The 22264-nt window shown below is 42.8% G+C and overlaps 1 protein-coding gene across 1 annotated transcript in view; it reads right to left on the bottom strand.

Moving 5' to 3' along the window:
* Nucleotides 1-1937: 1937 nt before the first annotated feature.
* The window catches only part of MRPS6 (mitochondrial ribosomal protein S6), a 45424-nt gene continuing 25097 nt past the window's right edge, over nucleotides 1938-22264 (bottom strand). Inside the window, exons 2-3 of the mRNA XM_088461663.1 lie at nucleotides 12051-12190; nucleotides 1938-2213 (exon numbers count right to left, since the gene is read on the bottom strand). Coding sequence (XP_088317789.1) covers nucleotides 2021-2213; nucleotides 12051-12190 — 333 coding nt within the window. The 3' untranslated portion in view covers nucleotides 1938-2020. The remainder of the gene's footprint in view (nucleotides 2214-12050; nucleotides 12191-22264) is intronic.

Genomic DNA, 22264 nt, shown 5'->3' with positions numbered 1-22264 from the left:
GTTCTTGGACAAAAAGGAAATAAATTGGTTATGAAACTAATAAGTGGGTGTCAGACTGCTACTGAGAGTTGTCCACTTTGTAGCCTTCCTTCTGACAGCAGGTTGCGTGAAAGCACAGCAATGCTCTCCATTCTGCAATCAGTCACCCCATGGGTGAAACAGATGTGACCAGTGAAGGGGGGGAGAAGCACCCTACCACTATTACATATGATTTCCTTGTAGAAGTTACTATACATTAACACTGTACATCAGAGACTCTCACAAAACCATTCTTACACTGGCTATAAGGACTCATATTGATAAGGGCACCAGTTTGGAAGAGATAAAGTACCAACCAATCAGCTTCTGTCATTTTTCAAAACACAGCCTGTAAAATGGTAGTTAAAAGCTGATTGGTTGATATTTTCTCTCTCTCAAGAGTTACAGGACGGTCTGTAAATTTTAGACAAATATTGAAATAACAGACCCCAATAAATGGCATCTGTAAACATTGAGATACCTTAATGAAGTCTTGATTTAATATGCTACATTCACCACAACCCCTGCTTATACAGCAGAGACTGTTCAAAGTGGTGTTACTCCCTACAAAATGGCTGCCCCCACTGTGCACCTCAGTGACATCTCTAATCCCTGATGACCCGGATAGGCTGCATATACATTCACTTTGGTTCAGCTAACATGATATAAACTGGTCAGAGCGCACGAACTTCCCGTCTACTCTCTGTGCCTCAGGGGACTCAATCATGAACCTTTAGGCTGCATTCTCAGCAAATGGTGACAAGTTCAGTGTGTCACAAGTATTCCACACAGACGGCTCTATGTGCTCTGAATATTATTTACTGCAAGAATGTTAAGGTAATGTTGTTATACCCAGAGTAAAGTAAGTATTAATGTGGTGAGACTGGAATCTCCTACATTCACCCAGCAGTAAGCTATGACACTTAATAAAACGTATATGACATCACTAATCTTTGCAGGGTAAAATACAGCTTTCACAAGTCTACAGTATATGTACATAAGTCAAAATTCACACTTTTACACCCATTGGACTTGTGTACATATAGAATTGTGATTTTATATATTATATATATAAATATATATAATGTAATTATTCTTGAATGTTATGTGAATGAGATTTGACATCTGTACTTTACCCCGACAAGATTAGTAAGGTCATATACGTTTTATTAAGTGTCATAGCTTACTGCTGGGTGAATGTAGGAGATTCCAGTCTCACCACATTAATACTTACTTTACTCAAGATATAACAACATTACCAAAGCACACAAAGGAAGAGTGCAGCACAATTCCTGCACTTATATATATATCAAAAGTTGTGAAATGTGGCTGAATGTTATACATGAAGTAAGTGGAGTGCGCTGGTCTTCCAATCACCTCTGCAGAAGGCATTATGACATTATGAGAGAGACGCAGCTGTGGCTGGCAGCAATGCAGAGTTGTTTTGCAGAAATGCGCTTACTAAATTGGTGGCAACATAAGTGTGGCCTAACAGCTCACACATCTTAATGCTCAGTTTTTTTACCTGGACAGATCTAATCAGGGTCGTTAAGATGTGGGAGAGTTGTGAGCTGCCTCTAATGGTTCGGAGTCACTAGTTCCTTTTTAAACAGAGCTGCAAAGGAGCACCTGGGGAGAGGGGGGGTATGGGGGAAGGAACTTAGTGAGGCTAAACCTATTAGCGGTAATGCGCTGCCAAACATCCCACACCATGGTGCTGGGCACATACCCGCCCATTATGGTGCAAACTGGTGATGCTGCTGCCCGCAATGTTCCGTGGCACATCGCTGCTGTGCTGAGCCCCTAATTAATCTCGCCCATGGAAATTTACTTTTGCGGTATACATTGGAAAATTTAAATTTGAAGATTTAGTGTCGTTCAAATTTGATCAATTGTAACATCAAATAACCGTGAAAAGTCCTCAAAACAGTTTATTTTTTTTAATTTTTTTAACATTTTTCTTTTTATAACAAACTATTACATTTATTCTGCTGATTAGTTGTTATTTCTTCTTTCGGCGGCTGAATTTTGCCTCAAGATTGGTGGCTTGAAAGAGTCCTTCACAAGGTCTTTCTGCTTTCTTTTCTTCCTCATGTTTCAGTATAGTCTGTCTGACCACGTCAATATCACGGCTTAAATGCTCAACCATAGTTGGCACGAAAGTGGGTGGAGCATAAAAGTCAACTAAAAAGTACCTAGAAAACAAACACACAAAAAAAAAAAAAGAATTCGACTTTAATAACAAGTTCTACATTGAACAATCAAGTTAATACAAAATTGTCAGAACCATCTTGTCTGTCTGTTTTTGTATGGTCAATGCGGTACGCCTGTGGGTGGTCTTTTTGACGGTCAGGTTTACCAGTCATTAATATTTTTGTGTGCACGCAACTTTTCTTGCACTTAATGTAAGAGCTACCATGGTCTGCAACACTCCCATTATTATTAATTATCCTTTATTTATATGGCACCATAAGGGTTCTGCAGCACCTTACAAAGTACATAAACAAATAAGCAAACAAGAAAACAGTGACTTACAGTACAAAACAATGCAGCACAAGGACAACGTTTATAAACTTGCTGCAATAGCGATCATAACACTCAAAGAAGGAGCAGAGCGTCAGCTACCAAGTGTAAGGTGTCCTTGAGGGGAGTTTGGAGTAGACGATCGTATGAGTGAGGGAAGGAGAAGCACATGAGGGAAGAGGTTCCTGCTCGTGAGAGCTTACATTCTAATGGGGAGGGGCAGACCGACAGGGGTGACACAGATGGGATAGACAGTGGGGAAGAAGCATGGAGCAGCGGGATAGGATGAGAGCTGGAAGGCTTTGATAAAGTAGAGGATCTTGAGGATCTTGAGAGCCCGTTTGAATATTTGTAGAGAGGTGAAGAGTCGGAGAGGGAGAGAGTTCCAGAGGTAGGGAGCAGTATGGGCAAAATCTTGGAGGCAGGAGTGGGTAAGCCTTAGTCCATTTGCCCAAAGCGCATATTTCTCCCAGTGGGTGGGGTTTATGTCTCACAACACACACACTATGGTGATGTAATACCAGTGGTTGGGGTTTTAATTCTACCCTCACTGACACCAGCTAATTTACTTGGATGAAGTTTGTATTTCATAGAAAAAGACAGATTTAAAAGAAAAGAAAAAATAAACTCTTTAATCCCTTTGTAGTTATGAGACATTAATAAAACCCATTGTGGAGAAAGCATCGGTTATAAACAGCCAACCATATAGAGGCCACACTCCCCTCTAACACACATCTCCAGTCTGGGGGCCAGAAGTCATATGCTATATGCTCCTAATGTGAAGCACCAAATGCTTCCAGGCAGGTGCGATGAGTGGGACATTGTAGTAGTGAAGGTTGGCAACAACAGTAGGGTAAATCGTGTGACTCTTCCATCCGTACATTGTATTTTTCCTGTATCTTCAAAATAGCTAAATAGAAGTCAGAGCACAGAGGGTATGGGGTCGCTTCCAGTCAAATTAGCCACTAGGACAAGAGGTGGCTCCTCTACCACCAGAGGTGGTGCACATGGTAAGCAGTTCTCTTGTAAATTTGAAAATTCCACGCTATGATGGAGCTGCGCAGAGTGTGACCCATGCAGATTACATCATAAGGATGAGTCAGCTCTGGACACGTTTTAGGCATGCTATATCACCAAGCACTACTAAAGCTTCAAGTATGACCCCAGAACTTACTCCCAAAAAGCCTAAGGACACTCGTACTACGCAAGGACGGTTTTCCTTTATTTGTTTCCCATCTCCTTTCTTTATAGCAATCAAGCCTCAGAAGAGTCCTATGGCTGCGTTCATGGGTAGCAGATCCGTAGTCTAACTACACTACTCTATGAAGATGGTTTTCTCTTCGATGATTGACTGGACATTATGATTAAGAAAAGTGCTGGAAATAGATTGCCCCAGGGCCCTTTGGAGAATAAAAGTAATTTTGTTTCTACGTCAAAGCAAAAATTGAAGGACCAGAACATCTTGGCATACAGTATACCAGGCCGTAACTTAGGTCATTTATTCAGATATCCTGTGTTGCTTCCTGGAAGATACAGTAGGCAGCCAAGAAATCCACATTGACTGTGAGTGTACACAGCCCCCAACATCATTGGTGGGTTGCAGGATTTCTAGGTATGAGGAGGCTTGGATGCTTTCTACTCAGGACTTTTGGGCCCAGAACATTTTAAGAAATGCCTACAAAATAAAATTTCAAATTGTACCAAACATATGTTTTTGTAAAATCACAATCCCCACGATCCCATGTCCAAGGGATAGAATTATGGAACAGACTACAAGTTTTTGGAGAAGCAACTGATTTCCAAAATGCCTGCAAACTTTTTATGGTAGAGAAATAGGAGGATTTCAGACTGTGTTAGATCACCGGAAAATCTGTTTGTGAAGACTAAACATTTTCACACGGAAAATATCAGCTCGATCCTCACGGCTAAAGAAGATTTCTTGACTTCATTAGACTAAAGGTGCGTACACACAGTAAGATTAAAAATGGATGATATGAACGATAACGATGTCGATCATATCGTGCATTTTTCTGTGCCCAACGACCTGTGATGTGCGGGCACGTATGGACGATATCAATATCGTCCATCACCCGTGCATGCAGGCCAACCTGGTCAATATCGACCAGGTTACTATAGGGACCCGCGATCGTTGATTGCGGATCGCTATAGTCGTTGGTGGTGTGCTGGATTATCGATATCGATCGTGCAACTATATAGTTATCGATGTTGATCGTCCAGTGTGTACGCTCCATAGCAGGATGCCTACCTGTAGTCACACTGGGGGAGATTTATAAAAACATTCTAAAATGGACCCCAAACAAATGGGTTAGCACGTAAATCATCGGATTTACGTACTAATCTGAATCATTAACTAACTAAACAGAAAAATATAAATGTGATTACTGTTGTAATGTCCAATTTATACATATTAAATAACTATGCTAGGTGGCACAGTGGTTAGCATTGCGCCCTGGGGTCATGGGTTTTATTCCAAACATAGGGCCTGATTCAGAGCTGAACGCTCTGACCATCGCTCTGAATCAGGGCCGTCCCAGCTAAATTTGGAGCGGCCTCCTGGCCGCTCGCATAGCTGTGGGTGACCACCCACAGCTTATGCGAGCGGCCAAAAAGATGGTCGTGATGGTCAAAGACCATCGCGACCATCAGGCTTGCGACGAGACCCTGTGGTAGGGTCTCGCTTCCACAAGCCCAGGAGTGATTTTGGCTCTATCAGAGCCAAAAGCACTCCCACTGACATCATTACTGATGTCAGTGGGGCCGGACTCAGACGGTAGGCATTCCCATGGGAACGCCTCCGTCTGGCAGTCACGCCCCCGGCATGCCCACCAAAGGGGGCGTGCTGTCAATCAATATCAACAGCACGCCCCCTTTGGTGCGAGACCCGGAGCAATGGAGAGACCGTCGCTATCCGGGTCTCGCGCATGCGCACGACGGAGCTCCCTCCGTCGTGCGCATGCGCAGTGGGGCAACATCGACCCGTTTGCGAGCGTCCTTTGCTCGCGAACGGGTCTGAATGACCCCCATGGTCCTATCTGTTTTGGAGTCTGTATGTTCTCCATGTGCTTCAGTGAGTTTCCTCCAGGTACTGCAGTAGACATACGGGTAAGTTTATTGGCTTCTGATAGAAACAATCCCTGGTGTGTGTCTGTGTGGTAGAGAATATATCGTAAGCTCCAGTGGGGCACGGGCTACATGTTCCTTGTAGAGCGCTGCGTAATATGCAAGCGCTGTATAAAAAGCTATTAATAAATAGCAGGAGAAGAATGAGACGGGCACAACCAACAGGTCAGTAATTAAATATGTTGCCTATTGCTGGGTTGTGGGATAAGGAAAAACAAAACAAAAACATTTGAAATGAAATTGTAAAATGATAAAATGTATTTCAACAAATCTGTGTAATTCATATTAATCCCATTATTGGATTTAAATAGGCAGATACGTGGAACCTATTAGGAGTGGAGTCATTTACAAATTATCTTCACAACAGAAAAAAAACTGGGCTGGTGCGGGAGGTGGTAACACAGGGAAGCTGCAATTCCTTATTTTTAGAAGTACTACTGGCCTCAGTGCTGCAGCAGCCAATATCACACAGACAGTGGAAATTTCCACTGTTCAGAGAGCTGCACGAGGGTGGGTGGGTATAAGCTGCTCTCTGTACGGAATCTCACACACGGCTCCTGTGCAAGCCATGTATGTGTGCAATGTGCTGTACACGTAGGACGTGGCTTCAGTGCATGCATGGAAAATAAAGGACTCCATTGTAGAATTGCATGCGGTTATAAAGAGAAAGGGGTTTATTTATCCAATAATAATTATAATAAATAATTTAGCCTAACACTAAAACACAAAGACCCAGGCAGTGTTATTGAAACTGCGCACTCTCCGGATCGGACTAGGGTTGCATCGGACTCAGGACCTCATTCAGAGTCGCTCGCTAGCGCTGTGCGCTCGCAAGCGGCCCGATGGTTTGCGTTCGTGCATGCTTCGTTCTGCACATGCGCTAACTACCCTGTGCGATCGCAGGCCGCTCGCTCGCCCAGCAAAGACAGCCCAGTGGAATGAGTGACAGGAGAGGCCGTTTGTGGGTGGTAACAGGGGCAGGACACTAATAACGGGGGTGTGGAGGTGCGAACACAGGAGTGCCTGAGTGTTTCAACGCCGTTTTAGCGGCGTGCATAATTAACACGCAGCGTCATAGTACACGTCACATGCTTGTTTTTTACACTGAAGTCCTCGCAGTGCTTGCGGTAGGGTAAGGCAACCACAAGAGCTGCGATCGCTTCCGATTGTCCTCGATGTACCAATGTTTTAATACACTTCCTGGAGATGACGTGTGCTGGTGCCTGTGCGATTGGGCATACACTGGCCGCTCGCTAAGACATGGTGGGCGTGCTTATGCCTTGACGAGCGATCGCTTCCCATGGCGTCACTTTGACAAATTTGCATACGCTGGGGGCGAGCGATCGCATCTAGCGAGAGACTTTGAATGAGGTCCTCAGTCGCTTTTCCACCAGCGGCTGAAGGGGTGTAAATAGATGGTAACGCGGCGTTCTCACGTAATTTCAGTGAAGGGTGTTGATGGAATTTCAGGCTAAACACAGCTACTCAGGGAAGCAATGGACAGTATGAGATCTTTTCAAACTAAAAACACTTTCCCAAACGTTCTATTTTGCAAATCTAGGTATGCTATAATGTATGTGTGCATCTTCATATACACGCTTTGTAGTTATGTAGCACTAACCTTTCCTGAGCCCCTGATATCTTCAGGAGCAGACATGTTCTGCCCACAATCTAAAGCCTATCCACCATCTCAGCGGAAGCGCCACATTATCGGATTTAAAAAGCGGAACAGAAGCATATTTATACTACACAGTTCAAACCTGTTAAAAATTACGCAGTCTGCCGTTCAACCGCATTAAAATACAGAACAGTAGAATATATTGAAAAAAACGACAAAGACGCGAGAAAGCTTTAAGCTGGGTACACATTAGAAGATATATTGGACAATTTGTCCTATTGAGCAAATCAGGACGTCAAATCGCCTACATCGTCAGGTGTGTACGTACTATTGCGCGTACACCGTGCTTCTGTATACAGCGGGGAAACAATATATCAGGTGGTTGTATACCAGATCGTGCAGTGTGTACAATATATCGTGCCATCGCTGGGTACACACATTGTCTAGTATGTACCCAGTATAACACTTAAGGGTTTTCGGTTTTTTTTTTTTTTTACTGAAGGGCTTTCACCAAAAACATGTTACTATGCTGTTTTGTTTGGGGCGCCATAAACTTCTGAATGTAGAAAGATCTCTCTCTCTCTCTCTCAAGCATGTTACAGGAATAATCCACATACTTTGCAGGCACACCCTGTACACTTCAGACAAAAGGGCTACCCCTGCAAGGCATCACTCAAAGACTGACCGACAATTAAACTTCAACTACAAGTGAATTATGAAAAAAGGAGGGCCAGTCCTCAGTTGACAATAAGGATTTTTATGTATTGTTATAAGATCCTCTACATCATTTAGCAGCGATGCAACACAGTTACAAAAAAAAACAAACACAAAAAACCCAGCCATTTTTGCTGCCTTACAAAATTTAGTGTAATAAATAGGGAAAATGACTGGTTAAAGTAAGTACAAAGTCTTCTAGCTTTTTAAACCCACCTGATACAAGACAACTGAATTATCCAGCTCTCTTGTAGATAGGTTAGAAATAACTTTTTAAGTCTACGAACCAGCGTGCAGTTCCTGTGTGCAACCTAAGTGCTGTTCTAGCCTGCTCCAGGACCGCAGAGAGGATTTTATCATGGGGTTATCGATAAACCTCTAAAATGAATTCTGATATGGAAGCGGCTCAGACGGACTCGTGCTACTTTTTTGTGCAACTGACCCACATACATTACATGAGTGGCAACAGTTCGACCCGCTGTACCGCTCTCCTCCAGTTTCAGATGTGCCATTACAGTGAGGACGTCGCTAATCATTCACTGCAGGCAGGAAAAGAATGCACAAACTGGGCAGTCTCGCTAATGGCCCTTTTATCTTTGGCAAGAACCACAAGATGATCACGGATATTCCAACACACGTACTACTTAATTCTTGGTAAATGCAATAGTTTTTGTTTGTTTTGTTGATTTAAATGCCCACTTGCCCTGCCTCTCCTCCCTGCTGTCAGACTGTGCCCGCTTGCTTGTGTATATAGTAGAGCCAGCCTCCTACAGCACATGGGTTAACCCAGAACAGGCAAAACTTTGCACAGGTTCTTCCTGCTGTACAACACTTGTGATAAGCCAATTTATTGGCATCACTTGTGGCCTAGCAACAGTCTAGGACACCCACTGAGATCCTCCTACATCCGAGCACTCACAAAGACTTAAACAAACTAGTAAAAAGCCAGCGGACACCTTACAAAAGGGGATAAAAAATGACTTATTAAAACTGTCAGGAGTGGACAATGGCAGCATTTAAATGTTTCACATGGGCTTAGATAATTACAGTACTCTATTAAGTTCTTTATTAGATTTTTAAAAGGAGGTGTAGACAAAATTCTAATTTCCTTCCATCCTTAAGGATTTAGCCATTCTTCACATTTTTCTTTAACTTAACATATATTTAATTGTTTCAGTAATGCACCTTATATAGTTCTTAACGTGGGTTCAAAACACTGATGAGCCCTAATAAAAGGTGAAACTGTCTGTAGACGGGGATTATCCCTCGACACGTTGCTCTGGAAGAGCCAGAGAGATGGATAACGCATTGACTCATGGCTGCTCTCCCAGAAGTCTCTTCTTCAGAACAGGAATTGCCATAGATTTTTTTCCTTACCTCTGTAATGTATATAGTTTTCATAACCAGAAGGTAATTAGCGGCTATGGAATTAAATTTGTTTCCGCATTGTTAAAAGACCTGTATGAGATGGTCATTGTACAGTGAGTTTTTGCTAACTTCTATAAAGATTCATGCCAGGTATGCTGCTACGGAATCGGTATGACATACCGCAGGACATAAGCCTGGCGGATGTAATACTGATGCCGGAAGGCAGAAGACTGAAGATCCCGACAGGGTAAGTATTTTAACTATGCCTAACCCTCCCTTAGGGGTGCCTAACCCTAACCTCCCCCCCGGGGGTACCTAACCCTAACTCCCCCTTCCCCTAGCCTAACCCTCCCGGGGGAGTGCCTAACCCTAAGTCCCCCCCAGGGAGCCTCTAAAACTAAAGCCTGGAATCACCATCGCGCCCGATGGTTCCCTGGCATCGGCCAACTAAGTAAGTCTCAGTTTACCCAGGCTGGAAGGTTCAGGCTGCTTGTGAGGCCAGAAAGTCTGTGAATCTGACCTCAGCACTCCCAGAAAACAGGGGCGACACATTCCCGGGAACGCAAAGGCATGGAGGACCTCTGTGTGATCTCGCAGGACCCGTTCACCAATTGCGCAGCACAAGCCCTGAGAATGTACAGTCCACTAAACATCAAAGATATGCGCTAACCATCGGATCAGTGTACATCTATGAATTAAGCCCAATGTCTGTAATTGACTTCTGTATATTTATTGGTAATCAAATGAAAATTTTAATTTACAAAAAAGGTTGTTTTTCTCATGGGCTTATCTTCTCAACACCCCATATTGTGCTGCAAGCTACAAAAAAGGCACACTGCTAAAGCTTGAGTTATTATTTCTTTACGGAAACAGATGAAATATACATATAAAATGTATTTACAAAGAAAAGCCATATCTCCCCTCTGAAGAAACCACATACAAGTAGTGGAGAAACGCGTCAGTGATTGGATACTAGAATAAGGACTTTATCATTCATGTTTATGTAATCATCTATAAAACTAATATCATTCCCTATGAGCATACTGGCACAGACATGTAATATTATGCATGTGAATATGCCCTTCCGAGAAAAACAGCTGCATCAAGTTTGTGTTGTAAAATTGTAAATATTGTCGGCTAGCACTGGAATACAAATAGCTATCTCAACTCCTTGGTAGTGGATAGATAATTTACATATCTTTGAAACAGGACCTCAATATTATTCCAGATCTCATGTGGATATTTGAAATTTATTGGCTGGAACATTAATAAGGAGTCCATTTACACCTAACATGTATCGCAGAAGTGGGAACCGTTCGGTCTTCAAAGTAACTTTGGAATAAATAAAATCTGTGGTCATGATATTCAGCACAAGCATACTGTGGAGTCTAACCCTCATATAGCGCTCTTTGCATTTTGGACTTTATAGCGCCTCTTTGATCATGATAGGTTACATATAAAGACACAGTAGAGGATCCTTTATTGATTATACTGTTTTTTATGGATAAGTGTTAATAATAACATTAACAGTACATATTTGATTAAATCTTAATAAATTCCTTCATTTGCAAAAATTATACCAGAGAATTAATTGTCTGTAGGAATTTAATTATAACCATGTAGCGCCAAATTCTTTTATTCGGAACTTCACCTTATCTATGCCCTTTATTCAACCTAACCTCCTTGGAATAATGCTAAAATGCTGACAATGCATGCTAGAATTTGTAGTCCCACAACAGAGAGACAACAGTTTGACCAACTGGGTTTATGAAATGGATATGCACTGTGCCAATATACCACTCAACTTCCTCTTTCATTAAAATAAAATAAAAAAGGAATATAAAAATAAAAATTATATAATTTTTTTTTTTTATTTGTTTTAATGAAAGAGAATGGAGTGATATAGAAGGCACAGTGCATATTATATATATATATCTTTTAAGGATAAGTCAGCTTAATAGCTGCATTCCAATGTTTCAGATTTTAAGCTTTCATCAGGGAAAGTTAGAAAGCAGCTATTGAGTGCTGACTTATCTTTATAAGTACCCAAAATGATGATGCCTGTTTTGGGGCTTCAATTTACCTGGTCAGAGCAGGTAAATTGAGCACCTGGGCAAGAAATATACACATGAAGGACACAACTATATAATTATGCAATACACATGCAATGTGGGTACATTGCAAGCACAGCGGAATGTACTGGTGTAATATGTGTGTGTCACCTCTGTCTGTCTGCACCACTCCCCTTTAGATTATAAGATTGCATGATACAGACAATAACCTTGACCAATTTACTTGTATGCCAACAGAGATTCCACTTTTATTGGTGCTTGACCATTACTCAATATATTATATTTATATTCAATTAAAGTTTCTGTAAGTGTCCAGTTTCTTGAAACCTCACTCTTAAAAAGATCCTGTACTAAGCAGACAGTGGATCCACAGCTCTCTTACCCACCAACAACATTCACTCCCATTAATTAGTCCTTTTTAGAAAGCAAGGCCTGGTGATATTCCAATTCAAAGAGCATCGGAACATAACATTGCAGTCTTCCACTGTCCCCTTCCACCACCTTCACCTGGACAGTGGCCTGTGCTATCTTCAACAATGCAATTAAACATTTTATTATTATTAATAATAATAAAAATAATAGGAAAAAAAACATACCCTCCTCGAGTGTGACGTTGACTGTGCTTGAATATTTTGTAAGGAAGGGGCTTCTCCCCGAGATTTTCCAGATTCCGAACGATGGCTCCCTTTTCCATGAGAGTCTCTATTGTACGTTTCAGGGTAGCCACTGTATCAGGCTGTAAAAAAAAATAATAAATCACATGAGCTTACCCATTCAGGCCGCATCAGATCAACGTTCAATTGAGGGTCTGTGATGGACCAGTGTAGAGTGTCTCACCAGATCAAGCTTCATCAATCTCATGAAGCTTTCTCGTGCACACAGCTTTATCGATAAATGCACTCACTGCAGTCATATCCATACTAATCACAATATAATACGATGCAACATGATACTTACAAATGCAGAAGATTGTAGAAAAAAAATAGAATTTGCCATGATCACTGAAAGACCGTGGAGTCAGGCAACTTTGTAGGCTTGACCAATATTCAAGAATGTGTTTCCTAGTGAATGGTCAGGCTGCCGACTCATGAATACTGGTTTATCTCACAAGACCACTCCAACGTGTGTGTGACAAGTGAACTATAATTGCCAGACATACAAGGTCATATCAGCTACGTTATTTTTGTCTTTGTTGCAACTGACTTACCAATAAAATTAAGTGGTTTTAACATCCCAAATATAAGTGTGTTAGAGAAGAGAGAACATGGTTATTATTCATTTTAATTGTAGTTTCTACATATTCATTCATATTTCATCCAATGATTATACATTCATGACTGGTACTATCCTATTAACATTAGGAACTTCTGGGGAATTGGTCCTAATTCTGCAGCACCTCCCATGTGAAATCAAAGTATTGAAAACAAAATACACTTAAAAGTATAAAGTCCTCAAAACAGAATTATTAGATGGATAGAAAGGACCCTCTGTCATGTCCAGAGTTTGAGGTTAAGAAATTCTACAAGAAATGGGGTTCCTACATAGAGCCTCTAAAAGATGCATCAAGGTCCACCTTTAGTAAAGTATTTGAATCCACTTAGTGGTTTATTTTTAGAGAACCATGAAGACTATGGTGAAGTGTCTAGCCACTAGCTATTTCATTGGAACTGCTCCTACAACATGTTGACTGTCTACCTTCTGTGGTCTCCGATTTGTCCCTACATTTTCCACATCTTTGGACCTTAGTCCATTGGGCCTCATTGATGCAGTTTTTTTTTTTTTTTTAGATATCTGGCTTTACTTTTTTCATACTGTTAATGTACATAGTATTTGCCATGTTTGTATGTTTTCTGTGCTTTTGTGACAATTTTGAAAATTAATAAAAAAAAGGATTTTGAGTATAAAGTCACTTGTAAAACAAATCTAAAAGCTTTTCACAGCACTATACAGTTGGTTGTTCCCAGTAGTGGGTCCCTGCTCCGGGCTCCTGCATTCAGGTTCCGGGGTAGAGCTCTCCACATTCAGTTCCAGATTCCTATAGCAGCAGATTCCAGTTCCGTATTTTGGTCTTAGGATTCCACCCCACGTGCCAGTGCTACTCTGGGTTCTGGTACTTCCTAGATGATCAGAGGTATAATAAAGACTCCCAGTTTCAGCTACACTCCTGCTTCAGCTAGACCTAAATAGGTCCTGATACGGATCATCAAAAACAGACAACTGTGACAAGGAGGGCCAGGTTCCACCAATAACGCCGAAAGCAACAGGACAGATAAGTGGTAGCATTTCAGATTCACACACAATACCCACAGAAGCAGTCCAAAAATAGAACACTTAAGACCTGGCCCGGTGAATCACCTCCAAGCAGTGTTCCACCTGCATAACCAGCAGAAGTGGTTGGGAACAGACATTAAATATATAATTGCAGATAGAGGGTGAGATGTATCAAGCCTTAGAGTGTGATAAAGGGGTCTCTACATAGGGGAACAAAAACACTTTGACCCTCATTCAGAGGCAGTCGCAAGAAGCGAGCGCTCTCTCTGAATGAGGGCGGCCGCTTCACATTTCAAGTGTGGCCTCCTGGTCGCTAGCTAAGCTGTGGGTTATCACCCACAGCTTTAGCGACTGACCAGGTTGATGGTCGCGATGGTCAAGACCATCGGGTCTTGTGACGAGACCCTAAGGTTGGGTCCCGGCAACCGCAAGCCCCAGGGAGCAGGAAGCTCCCCACTGACATCACTGCTGTCAGTGCGGCCGCCCACAAAACAGCAGGCGTTCCGTCAGGAACGCCTCCATTTGTGTATTCAGCCCGTCTACAAAACGGGGCGAGCTGTCGATCAACATCGACAGCCGCCCCTTTTGTAGTGAGCTCTGGAGCGAGAGAATTTCTCTCTTGCTCCGGGGCTTGCGCACGCGCAGTGCGGCCGCTGCATGTGCGCAGGGCCTTAACATCGACCCAGTTGCGAGCGCTCAACGCTTCCGACCGGGTCTGAATGAGAGCCTTTGTGCTTTAAGTGAGGATAAACACCTAGGCAGTGCTGTGGGAATAGGTGCAGGTACTACAGGGTTAATATAGCCTAGTTATTTTGCGGTCAGAGGTAGGTGGGGGGTTGGAGGCCTTTGGGGGGGGGAAATCAATTCAATGCGATGATAAATAGCTGCAGGAGGGAGCTCCCAGAGCTAGTCAATACACCGCGCTGTTTGCCTGGTCGGGAATTGGTTAAGTCAGAGAATGCCGGTTGTAGCGACTTAACCTGGGTGTTTAGTCACAAGAACCGGCATTCTCTGACTAAAGTGCCAGCTGTGTGGCTGTTAGCGCCGCGCTAAGCCAGCAAACAGCTGCGCGCCTGGGACTTTTGTCGTATTTCTCTACGCATCCCTAGGCGGGCTGTGAGAAGAAACCCTTAAGCCTGCCCAAACATCGCGGTGAATTGAATAGCTGCGGGAGTTCCCTCCCGTCGCCTTTCATCATCGCACTGAATTGAATTCCCCCCCTTTAATGGAAGATAGGCAGGGCTCTGCATCTTTTCCATGTGTCTCCCTCTCTCCCTACCCATTGTTCCTCTCCTTGTTTTTGTCGATCCATTTTTTGCAGACATGAAAGAAGGGCAGTCCATTCAACAGCTCGCTGCAATGACACCTGGGCACGCTGCCCTGCAGTATATAAATTAGGCTGATTTTATCCTACTGGGGTCAGCGGCTATGGCTATCTGGCCGGGCCACCTTGTTGCTGTACTGCAGGAGGGGTGGCCCAACGCTTGCCGTTGAGAAGGGCAATTGACCCTGCAAGTTGTTGCGATTCCACCTTGTTGGCGAAAGTCGGGCCTTGTCATGGTTTCCGGACGTTCTCTCTGTGCCACCATGAATCTTTTTTCTTTGGAATTTCAATAAAAAGGGGTTGGTCCATTTTAATTCCTTTATCAGTGCGTGGTGTCTTTATTTTAGATAAATTAAGCATTAGTTGGTATTTAGTGACCTGTATTCTGATTAACACAATAGATATGCCGATAGGGCGTTTTACTATGGACCCATCTTGTGAGAGACAGTGACCCAACTGTTTATCTTAGTGAGGACATGGCTGCATGTGATAAGGGCAATATCATGGTGGTAGGAGGGTAAGAGATAATCCACAGATGGAGACAAAGGGGGAGGTTTCTAATACCTTCTAAAGAGGACAAGTGGAGGTGTGGCCATAGCACCCAATCAGCTTCTAGCTATAATTTTATAGAATGTACTAAATAAATGCTAGCAGGAAACTGATTGGTTGCCATGCTCACACCTCCACTGGTTCTCCTTAGAAAGTGCAATAAATGTCCCCCATCATGTGCAGGAATACGGTGGTGTCAAACACTCTCGCTGAATGTCATGCATGTAAACTGGTTCCCCCTTTTTAGCTACAAATAAAGATCAGCTCTATCTGGCCAAGATTCCAATACGGTTTTATGAATATTTCAAAAGGAGAAGTTGGTTATCCATAAACTAAAAGAACATACTAGATACCTACTTCACGTGACGTCCAAAACATATTTATAGCATTACGTAAGCACTCTAATCAGCTCTGCAAATATTTCTACTGCGGACTGTACTGTGTAACTTGCACTTTAAAATGACAATGTTTAGTATGAAATTCTGTATGTACAATTTACTAGAGGAAGAGAGGAACCCCATTTGCAGTTAGTGAAAGCACCACTGCAAAGCTGTGTTGTACGGCCAGTGGGAGTGTGGCCACTCCAAGTAATGGATGCGCCATAGGGAGTAGTCTTGCATCTCCCGTGTAACACACTTTCCCTCCGCTCGTCAGTATGTACAGAGAGAGTTCGGCAGCGAATGTTGACAAAGCTAAATTGCTCCATTTTCCCTGCCAGGCTGCCCTCACTGATGAATACCTGGTCTTACTGCGGCTATCGGCCACCACCCCAAACCTATAGAGACCGAGCGCAATGCAGGACAGGTACAAGGAGGAGTCATTGTGTTGAGTATCAGTACTTTACAACACTCCAATACAAACAGATTTGGGTAAATTTACTAAGCGCCACCTGTCAACCCCGACGGGTCTTCGTCTTTCGGCCATTGGGTTTAAAGAGGCAATATTATTAAATACAAAACACGCCTGGTTTTGTTTTTAATATTGCCCCTTTAAATCCAGTGGCCAACACCACCAAAGGTGACACGTCGACACTGCGGGAGCAGGAAGCATTGGTCACCAGTCTTGTGGGCTGGATGTGAAGTCCACTAAAGGGAAGTCCTTTAGTGGACTAGTGGAAGTCCACTAAAGGGTGAAATGAAAATGTAGCGGCCTAAATGAACAATATTCATAGCAAAATAAATTAACCGTTAGGGGATTTCCTTCTCAAACAATGAACTGCTTATTAAATGAAGCCGTGGTTCCACAATGCAGACATTCTTGGAGCCCAGCTGTGAGCGGAATGGCGCAAGAAGTGGTAAATCTGCTTGGCAAGAAGCCATATTGGGTCCCATGATTTGTGCTCTGCATCCTAGGCTCTTTATCAGGGCTACGGACACCGAACTAACACGCAACTCATTCGCTTCAGATTGGGCTTTTCCCTCTGGTACAAAACAATGAACTGGAGAGAAAGGGGCTTTCCAGCTGCAGAGTGTAGGTTTATGCAGAGGCCAGAGTACCAATGGTGACTCACGGCACCGCTGCTCACTAAGCAGAACTCATTTACTTCTTCAATCTCTGAATCCCACATAGTTCAGAAAACACCCCTTTAACTAGCTGTAACCTGCATCTTCTGCTACATTGGCCATGAGAAGTTATTGGGTCAGAGGTCACAGATTGCCGACATCTATAACACCCTTTCACATTACTTTTATTTTTGCAGTAACTATCAATGTTTTAAAAAAAAAAAAAAAAAAAATCCAACATGATTTATTGAATTAAGAGCACGGTTATTAAGCGCGTTAATGCAACCGGCAATCACACAATACAGAACTCATGGCCAACTGAATTGGCCCAATAGACTAATATTTTAGGTCAATCTGATATGATACAGAGAAGGGTCTGGCAAAAGACCCTAAAAATTAGTACTGATGTCTAACTGAATGTCATTGTATGGATGTATCTCATTACTACAGCAAGCCTCATTAAGACATATGGCGCGAGACGCCCGGCAAGAAATGAGTCTAGTGGCTTCTCCTTTAAAATCTGCGTCTTATTGGCATTACAGACACCGCAAAACACCACTGAAGCTGGGCCGCAGCTTTAACCGCAGTGGAATTCAGTTTAAAAATGTATGAAGTCGCAGCTGAAGCACAATGAAACTTGTCGTGAGAAAAAGCCGCGGTAGCTGAATCGTAACGCTCCATAGACAGATTCAGATTTATTCGCACACAGATGTACAAATGTTGCACATCAAATTGGCCGGTGTGTCATGGCTGCAGTTTTGTCGCTTCCAGTTGTTTTTTATAGATCAGCAATGGTGTATGACACCTCTGCAGCTCATAGATTTCACCAGTTGACTCCTGTATTTAAACATTCTGCGGTGTGAGGACTTTCGGGTCCCAGGGAGTCCTTCTGAGCATGTGTGAGCCGCAGGGGGACACTGGGAGGAAACCTATTGGATCCCTTACAGGGAATGTAACGGAGAGAAGACCGTAAGCTTCTATTAGAATGTCATCTATAGAGGGCATTGCCTATGGCAGGGGTGGGGAAGCTTTTTTCTGCCGAGGGCCATTTTGATATAGAACATTATTCACGGGCCTGGTGCAGACCACGCCCCCTCTGTGTGACATCACACAGGGCAGGGCCTCAATCTCCAGTGATTCCAGCAATGCATGGAGCATCCGGAGGATGCTCCGGGGAGCTGTAAGGGCAACGGTGTGACCGTCTGAAGCCTCCCAAGGACGTTCCAGGTGGCACTGCTGCATAGATTCTGGCTGCAGGGTGCCATTCTAGGCACCCTGCTAGCCAGATGAGGCTAGCAGAAAAAAGCTCAGCGGGCTAGACTAAATGATTCCGGGGGGCCTTATATGGCCCCAGGGCCTGAGGTTCCTCATCCCTGGCCTATGGGGTACAAGCAATTTTTCCCAGAGCTTGATGCAAATGGGGATTATGGTTAAACCTCAGAAACCTCAGAAAAAGGCAGTTTCCAGAGTTTTGCCCAAATATCGGGCTAGTTGCATCCCGCCCCATGTCCACTGTAAGTCCATGAGCAGTCACATAGACCATTACTGCTACAGGCCCACCCTTGTAAAAGATCTACAATCACACGGTAGACATCCCCGAGCTGTAACCCAGGCATTGCGATCTACTTTGGATGTAGGGCTTTTAGTTTTCAGTATTTATATTTTGGGTAGGTTTTAGCTGTTATTATGCCTGGTTGCACTGAACACTCTCAAACTATGATCTGTGGTCTGGTTGAATCACTTCAAGCATCCTATAGGTCTACGGTCTCTTCTAGAGTTCACATTTAAGATGGAGAACTGATGAGTGAACCGGAAACAAAACATCACTATAGAAACTCGATACAGCATACAGAGGTCATTCGGATGTGAAGTTTATTATCCATATAAAATACAGGTACAATGTTGGTATGTGTAGGGATTAATTAAAATTATCGCACAGATTAGGTACCATGTAAGAGTAGGTGTTGGCAAATGTATAAATAAATCACTTATTCGCATATTATTATTGTTTTATAGTTAAGAAGCATTTTTCGCCTGCCTACCACATTTTTAAAAAAGGAGAAAAACAAAAATCACCCTGTTGGCGCAACACGTGTACTTTACGCCTGAATATCATTAATTTAGAACCAAATCAAAATCTGAGGAGCAAGGTTTTTATCATGCACAGGACTAGACAACCATAATACAGTAGATGTTTGGCCAACAATCACTTAAAGATATAGGCCCTCATTCAGAGCCACTCGCTAGTGGCAGTACGCTCGTTCCGAGCGATGTTCGCACATCTGCGCATGCGTACGGATCGTTATACGCATGCGCGAACCAGTCAGTGCGGCCGAAATTCATGTGCTCGCAATATAGCGAATGCCTGCTATTTTGAGTGACAGAATGAGGCGTATGTGGGTGGTAACAGGGGAAAGTGCTTGAAAATGGGGAGTGGAGATCCGAACGCAGGCGTGCTTAAAGGTCAAAACGGGCGTTTTAAGGGTGTGCATAATTAATACAGCAGCGTCATTGACCACGTCACTGGGTTATTTTATAGCCAGAACTGCTCGCAAGATTGTGGTAGCAAAAACCAACCACAAGAATAGCGAGCAGTTCATACGCTGGTCGATGTACTCGATTAATCTAATAAATAGCGGACATGACGTATGGTGCGAGCGGCCAGGGGGCGTTTTTAACAAATAAACGAGCGTATGTTTTGCTCGCTCGTTCAGACTTAGAGGTGTGAACAGACTGCAATTTGCGGACGGATCATTTGAATAGCCACCCCTTATTTTTGAACGAACGACCGCAAATAGCGAACGGCTCTGAATCAGGCCCATAGTGCCTTATGTAACAGGCTGCGAGCGTGTGCCGCGGCAGGTAAATAGGCGAGTGCTTCCGTATTTTTAAAGCGGCAATCAATTGAAAAGGCGAAACCAAGCTAGTTTTTAAATTAAAATGATTTCCGCTTTAAAAATACAGGAACACTCACATGTATTCCCGCAGCGGCACAAGCTCGCATCCCCAGTACATAAGCCCCATAGTCTGAGATGCTGTGTATATCAGTTGGCGGTGCCCCCCTGGGTTAGTAGTAAGTAATTACAAGTCCCAGCTTTTTTGTGGGGGGGGGGGGGGGGGGGGGACACTCTCGCAATATAGTGAATGGATATATAAGATAACAATATAAAAACTTTTAATGTTATTAAAAAATAAAAAAGCAGTCAAAACACAGTAAAGTAAAAAAAAAAAAAAACAACTGTAAATTGATGCTGGTAGAGAGTCAGAACTTATGACTCTTATGGGGGGCATCCACTAGACGATTTTAGCAGGCGATTGAACGATAACGATATCGTTATCGTTCAATCGTTTAAAAATCGTTTGCAAATCGTGCAGTAATTGTTTCTAACGATGTACGATGCGCACTCCCGCTGGTCGTTTGATAATCTTCTCCATTGACTGAACATGCAGGTCAATTTCACTTGATTGCTTACAAATCGTTTACACATCGTTTACACATCGTTCACACTGAACGATCAAACGATGAACCACTATCTGCCCACTATAGCTAAAAGCTCTCAATCACAGAATGAAACAACATAGTTTATCGTTAGATCTTTTGCAAATCGTTTGCACATTGTTCAGAGTGGAAGATCAAATTTCAAGGGAAACTTCAAGGGAAAATCGTTAAGAGGTTGGACAGGGAGTAGATTGTCTAGTGGATGTGCCCCATTATTAATCAAAGGATTTCTATTTTGGGCATCAAATGTACACAAACACACTACAGGTTGAGTCTCCCATATCCAAATATTCCGAAATACGGAATATTCCGAATTACGGAATATTTTTGGTATGACTGAGAATGTGAAACCTTTGCTTTCTGATGGTTCAATGTACACAAACTTGTTTTAAAGCACAATTTCATTAAAATACAGTATACAATAACCTTCAGGCTGTGTGTATAAGGTGTATATGAAACATAAATGAATTTCATGTATGTACACAAACTTTTTTTGATGCTCAAAATTATAAAAAATATTGTATAAAATGAGCTGCAGGCTGTGTGTATAAGGTGTATATAGAACATAAATGCATTCTGTGTTTAGTTTTGGGTCCTATACCCAAGATATTTAATTACAGTATGCAAATATTCCAAAATACGGAATAATCCGATATCCAAAATACCCCTGGTCCCGAGCATTTTGGATATGGGAGATTCAACCTGTATTATATTCAAAGTGAGACCTAACAAAAGAGAGAACATGGATTCAGTCACGTCTACTGCAAAATTATATCAGAAAATCATCCATGTTTCTACTCAGTTTGCAAAAAAAAAAACCCACTCTTGGTATAAAAAACTAATGCTGGGTACACACTACAACGACGGATCGGTCAGCGGATTGATCTGCTGTCCGCCTGGTAAGCTAAAAACACTTACCAATCAGCCGCTTGATATGTCTGGGCTGACATCACAATTGGGCAGCCATTTAAATTTGACCACAAAGTTGAGAGGTCAGAGTCTGCGGTCCCTGAAGTCAGTGTACGGGCTGTCGGTGGTACGCAACGATATATTGGATTTGGCTGTGCTGCAGGGCCGACCCGATGTGTCTGTGAACAATGTAGTTCACAGACCTATCTGGTGTACACACCCGCCAATGCACTCACGATATATCGTTCGTCGATCGAAGCGTGAGGTATATCGAAAAGCGTGTACGTGTGTATCTGCCATTCAAACATTTTATTCAATAAATACATTAAACCATAGCCTGTTGCTATTATTGGTGATTTCTTCCTGCAGTTGTGACACACACATAAAATAACACAATATAGGCAGATATTAGTAACATAGGGGCGCACTCGGTGTTAGTGAATACTACTGCACAGTATGCAGGTTAGACATGTCATACCTCACTCAGCATCCCCGAGTGCAAAGGTGGGGGATACGAATTTGACCGTGGGTGGATCCCATTATAATCCCTAGATCCATTAAGTAGTTGGCGCATGCGTTAGCCATTAATCACACTGACATGGAGCCCTCAGTGGTATAAATGTGTCAGGCTAATCTGTTAGGCTGGTGTAATGCTTTCCTTTGTGTGTGCATTCTTCTAGCACCCATACATCCACTTATATCATGAAACTGACCATTAAAGTGCAGGAGTTCTGGTACAATAAAAAGAAAAAGCTT

This window comes from Taudactylus pleione, unplaced genomic scaffold (genome assembly GCF_031769625.1).
Source record: "Taudactylus pleione unplaced genomic scaffold, aTauple2 ptg001086l, whole genome shotgun sequence".
Classification (NCBI taxonomy): domain Eukaryota; kingdom Metazoa; phylum Chordata; class Amphibia; order Anura; family Myobatrachidae; genus Taudactylus; species Taudactylus pleione.
Note: the sequence above shows the minus strand (reverse complement) of the source record. Positions and strands in the feature narration are given on the sequence as shown.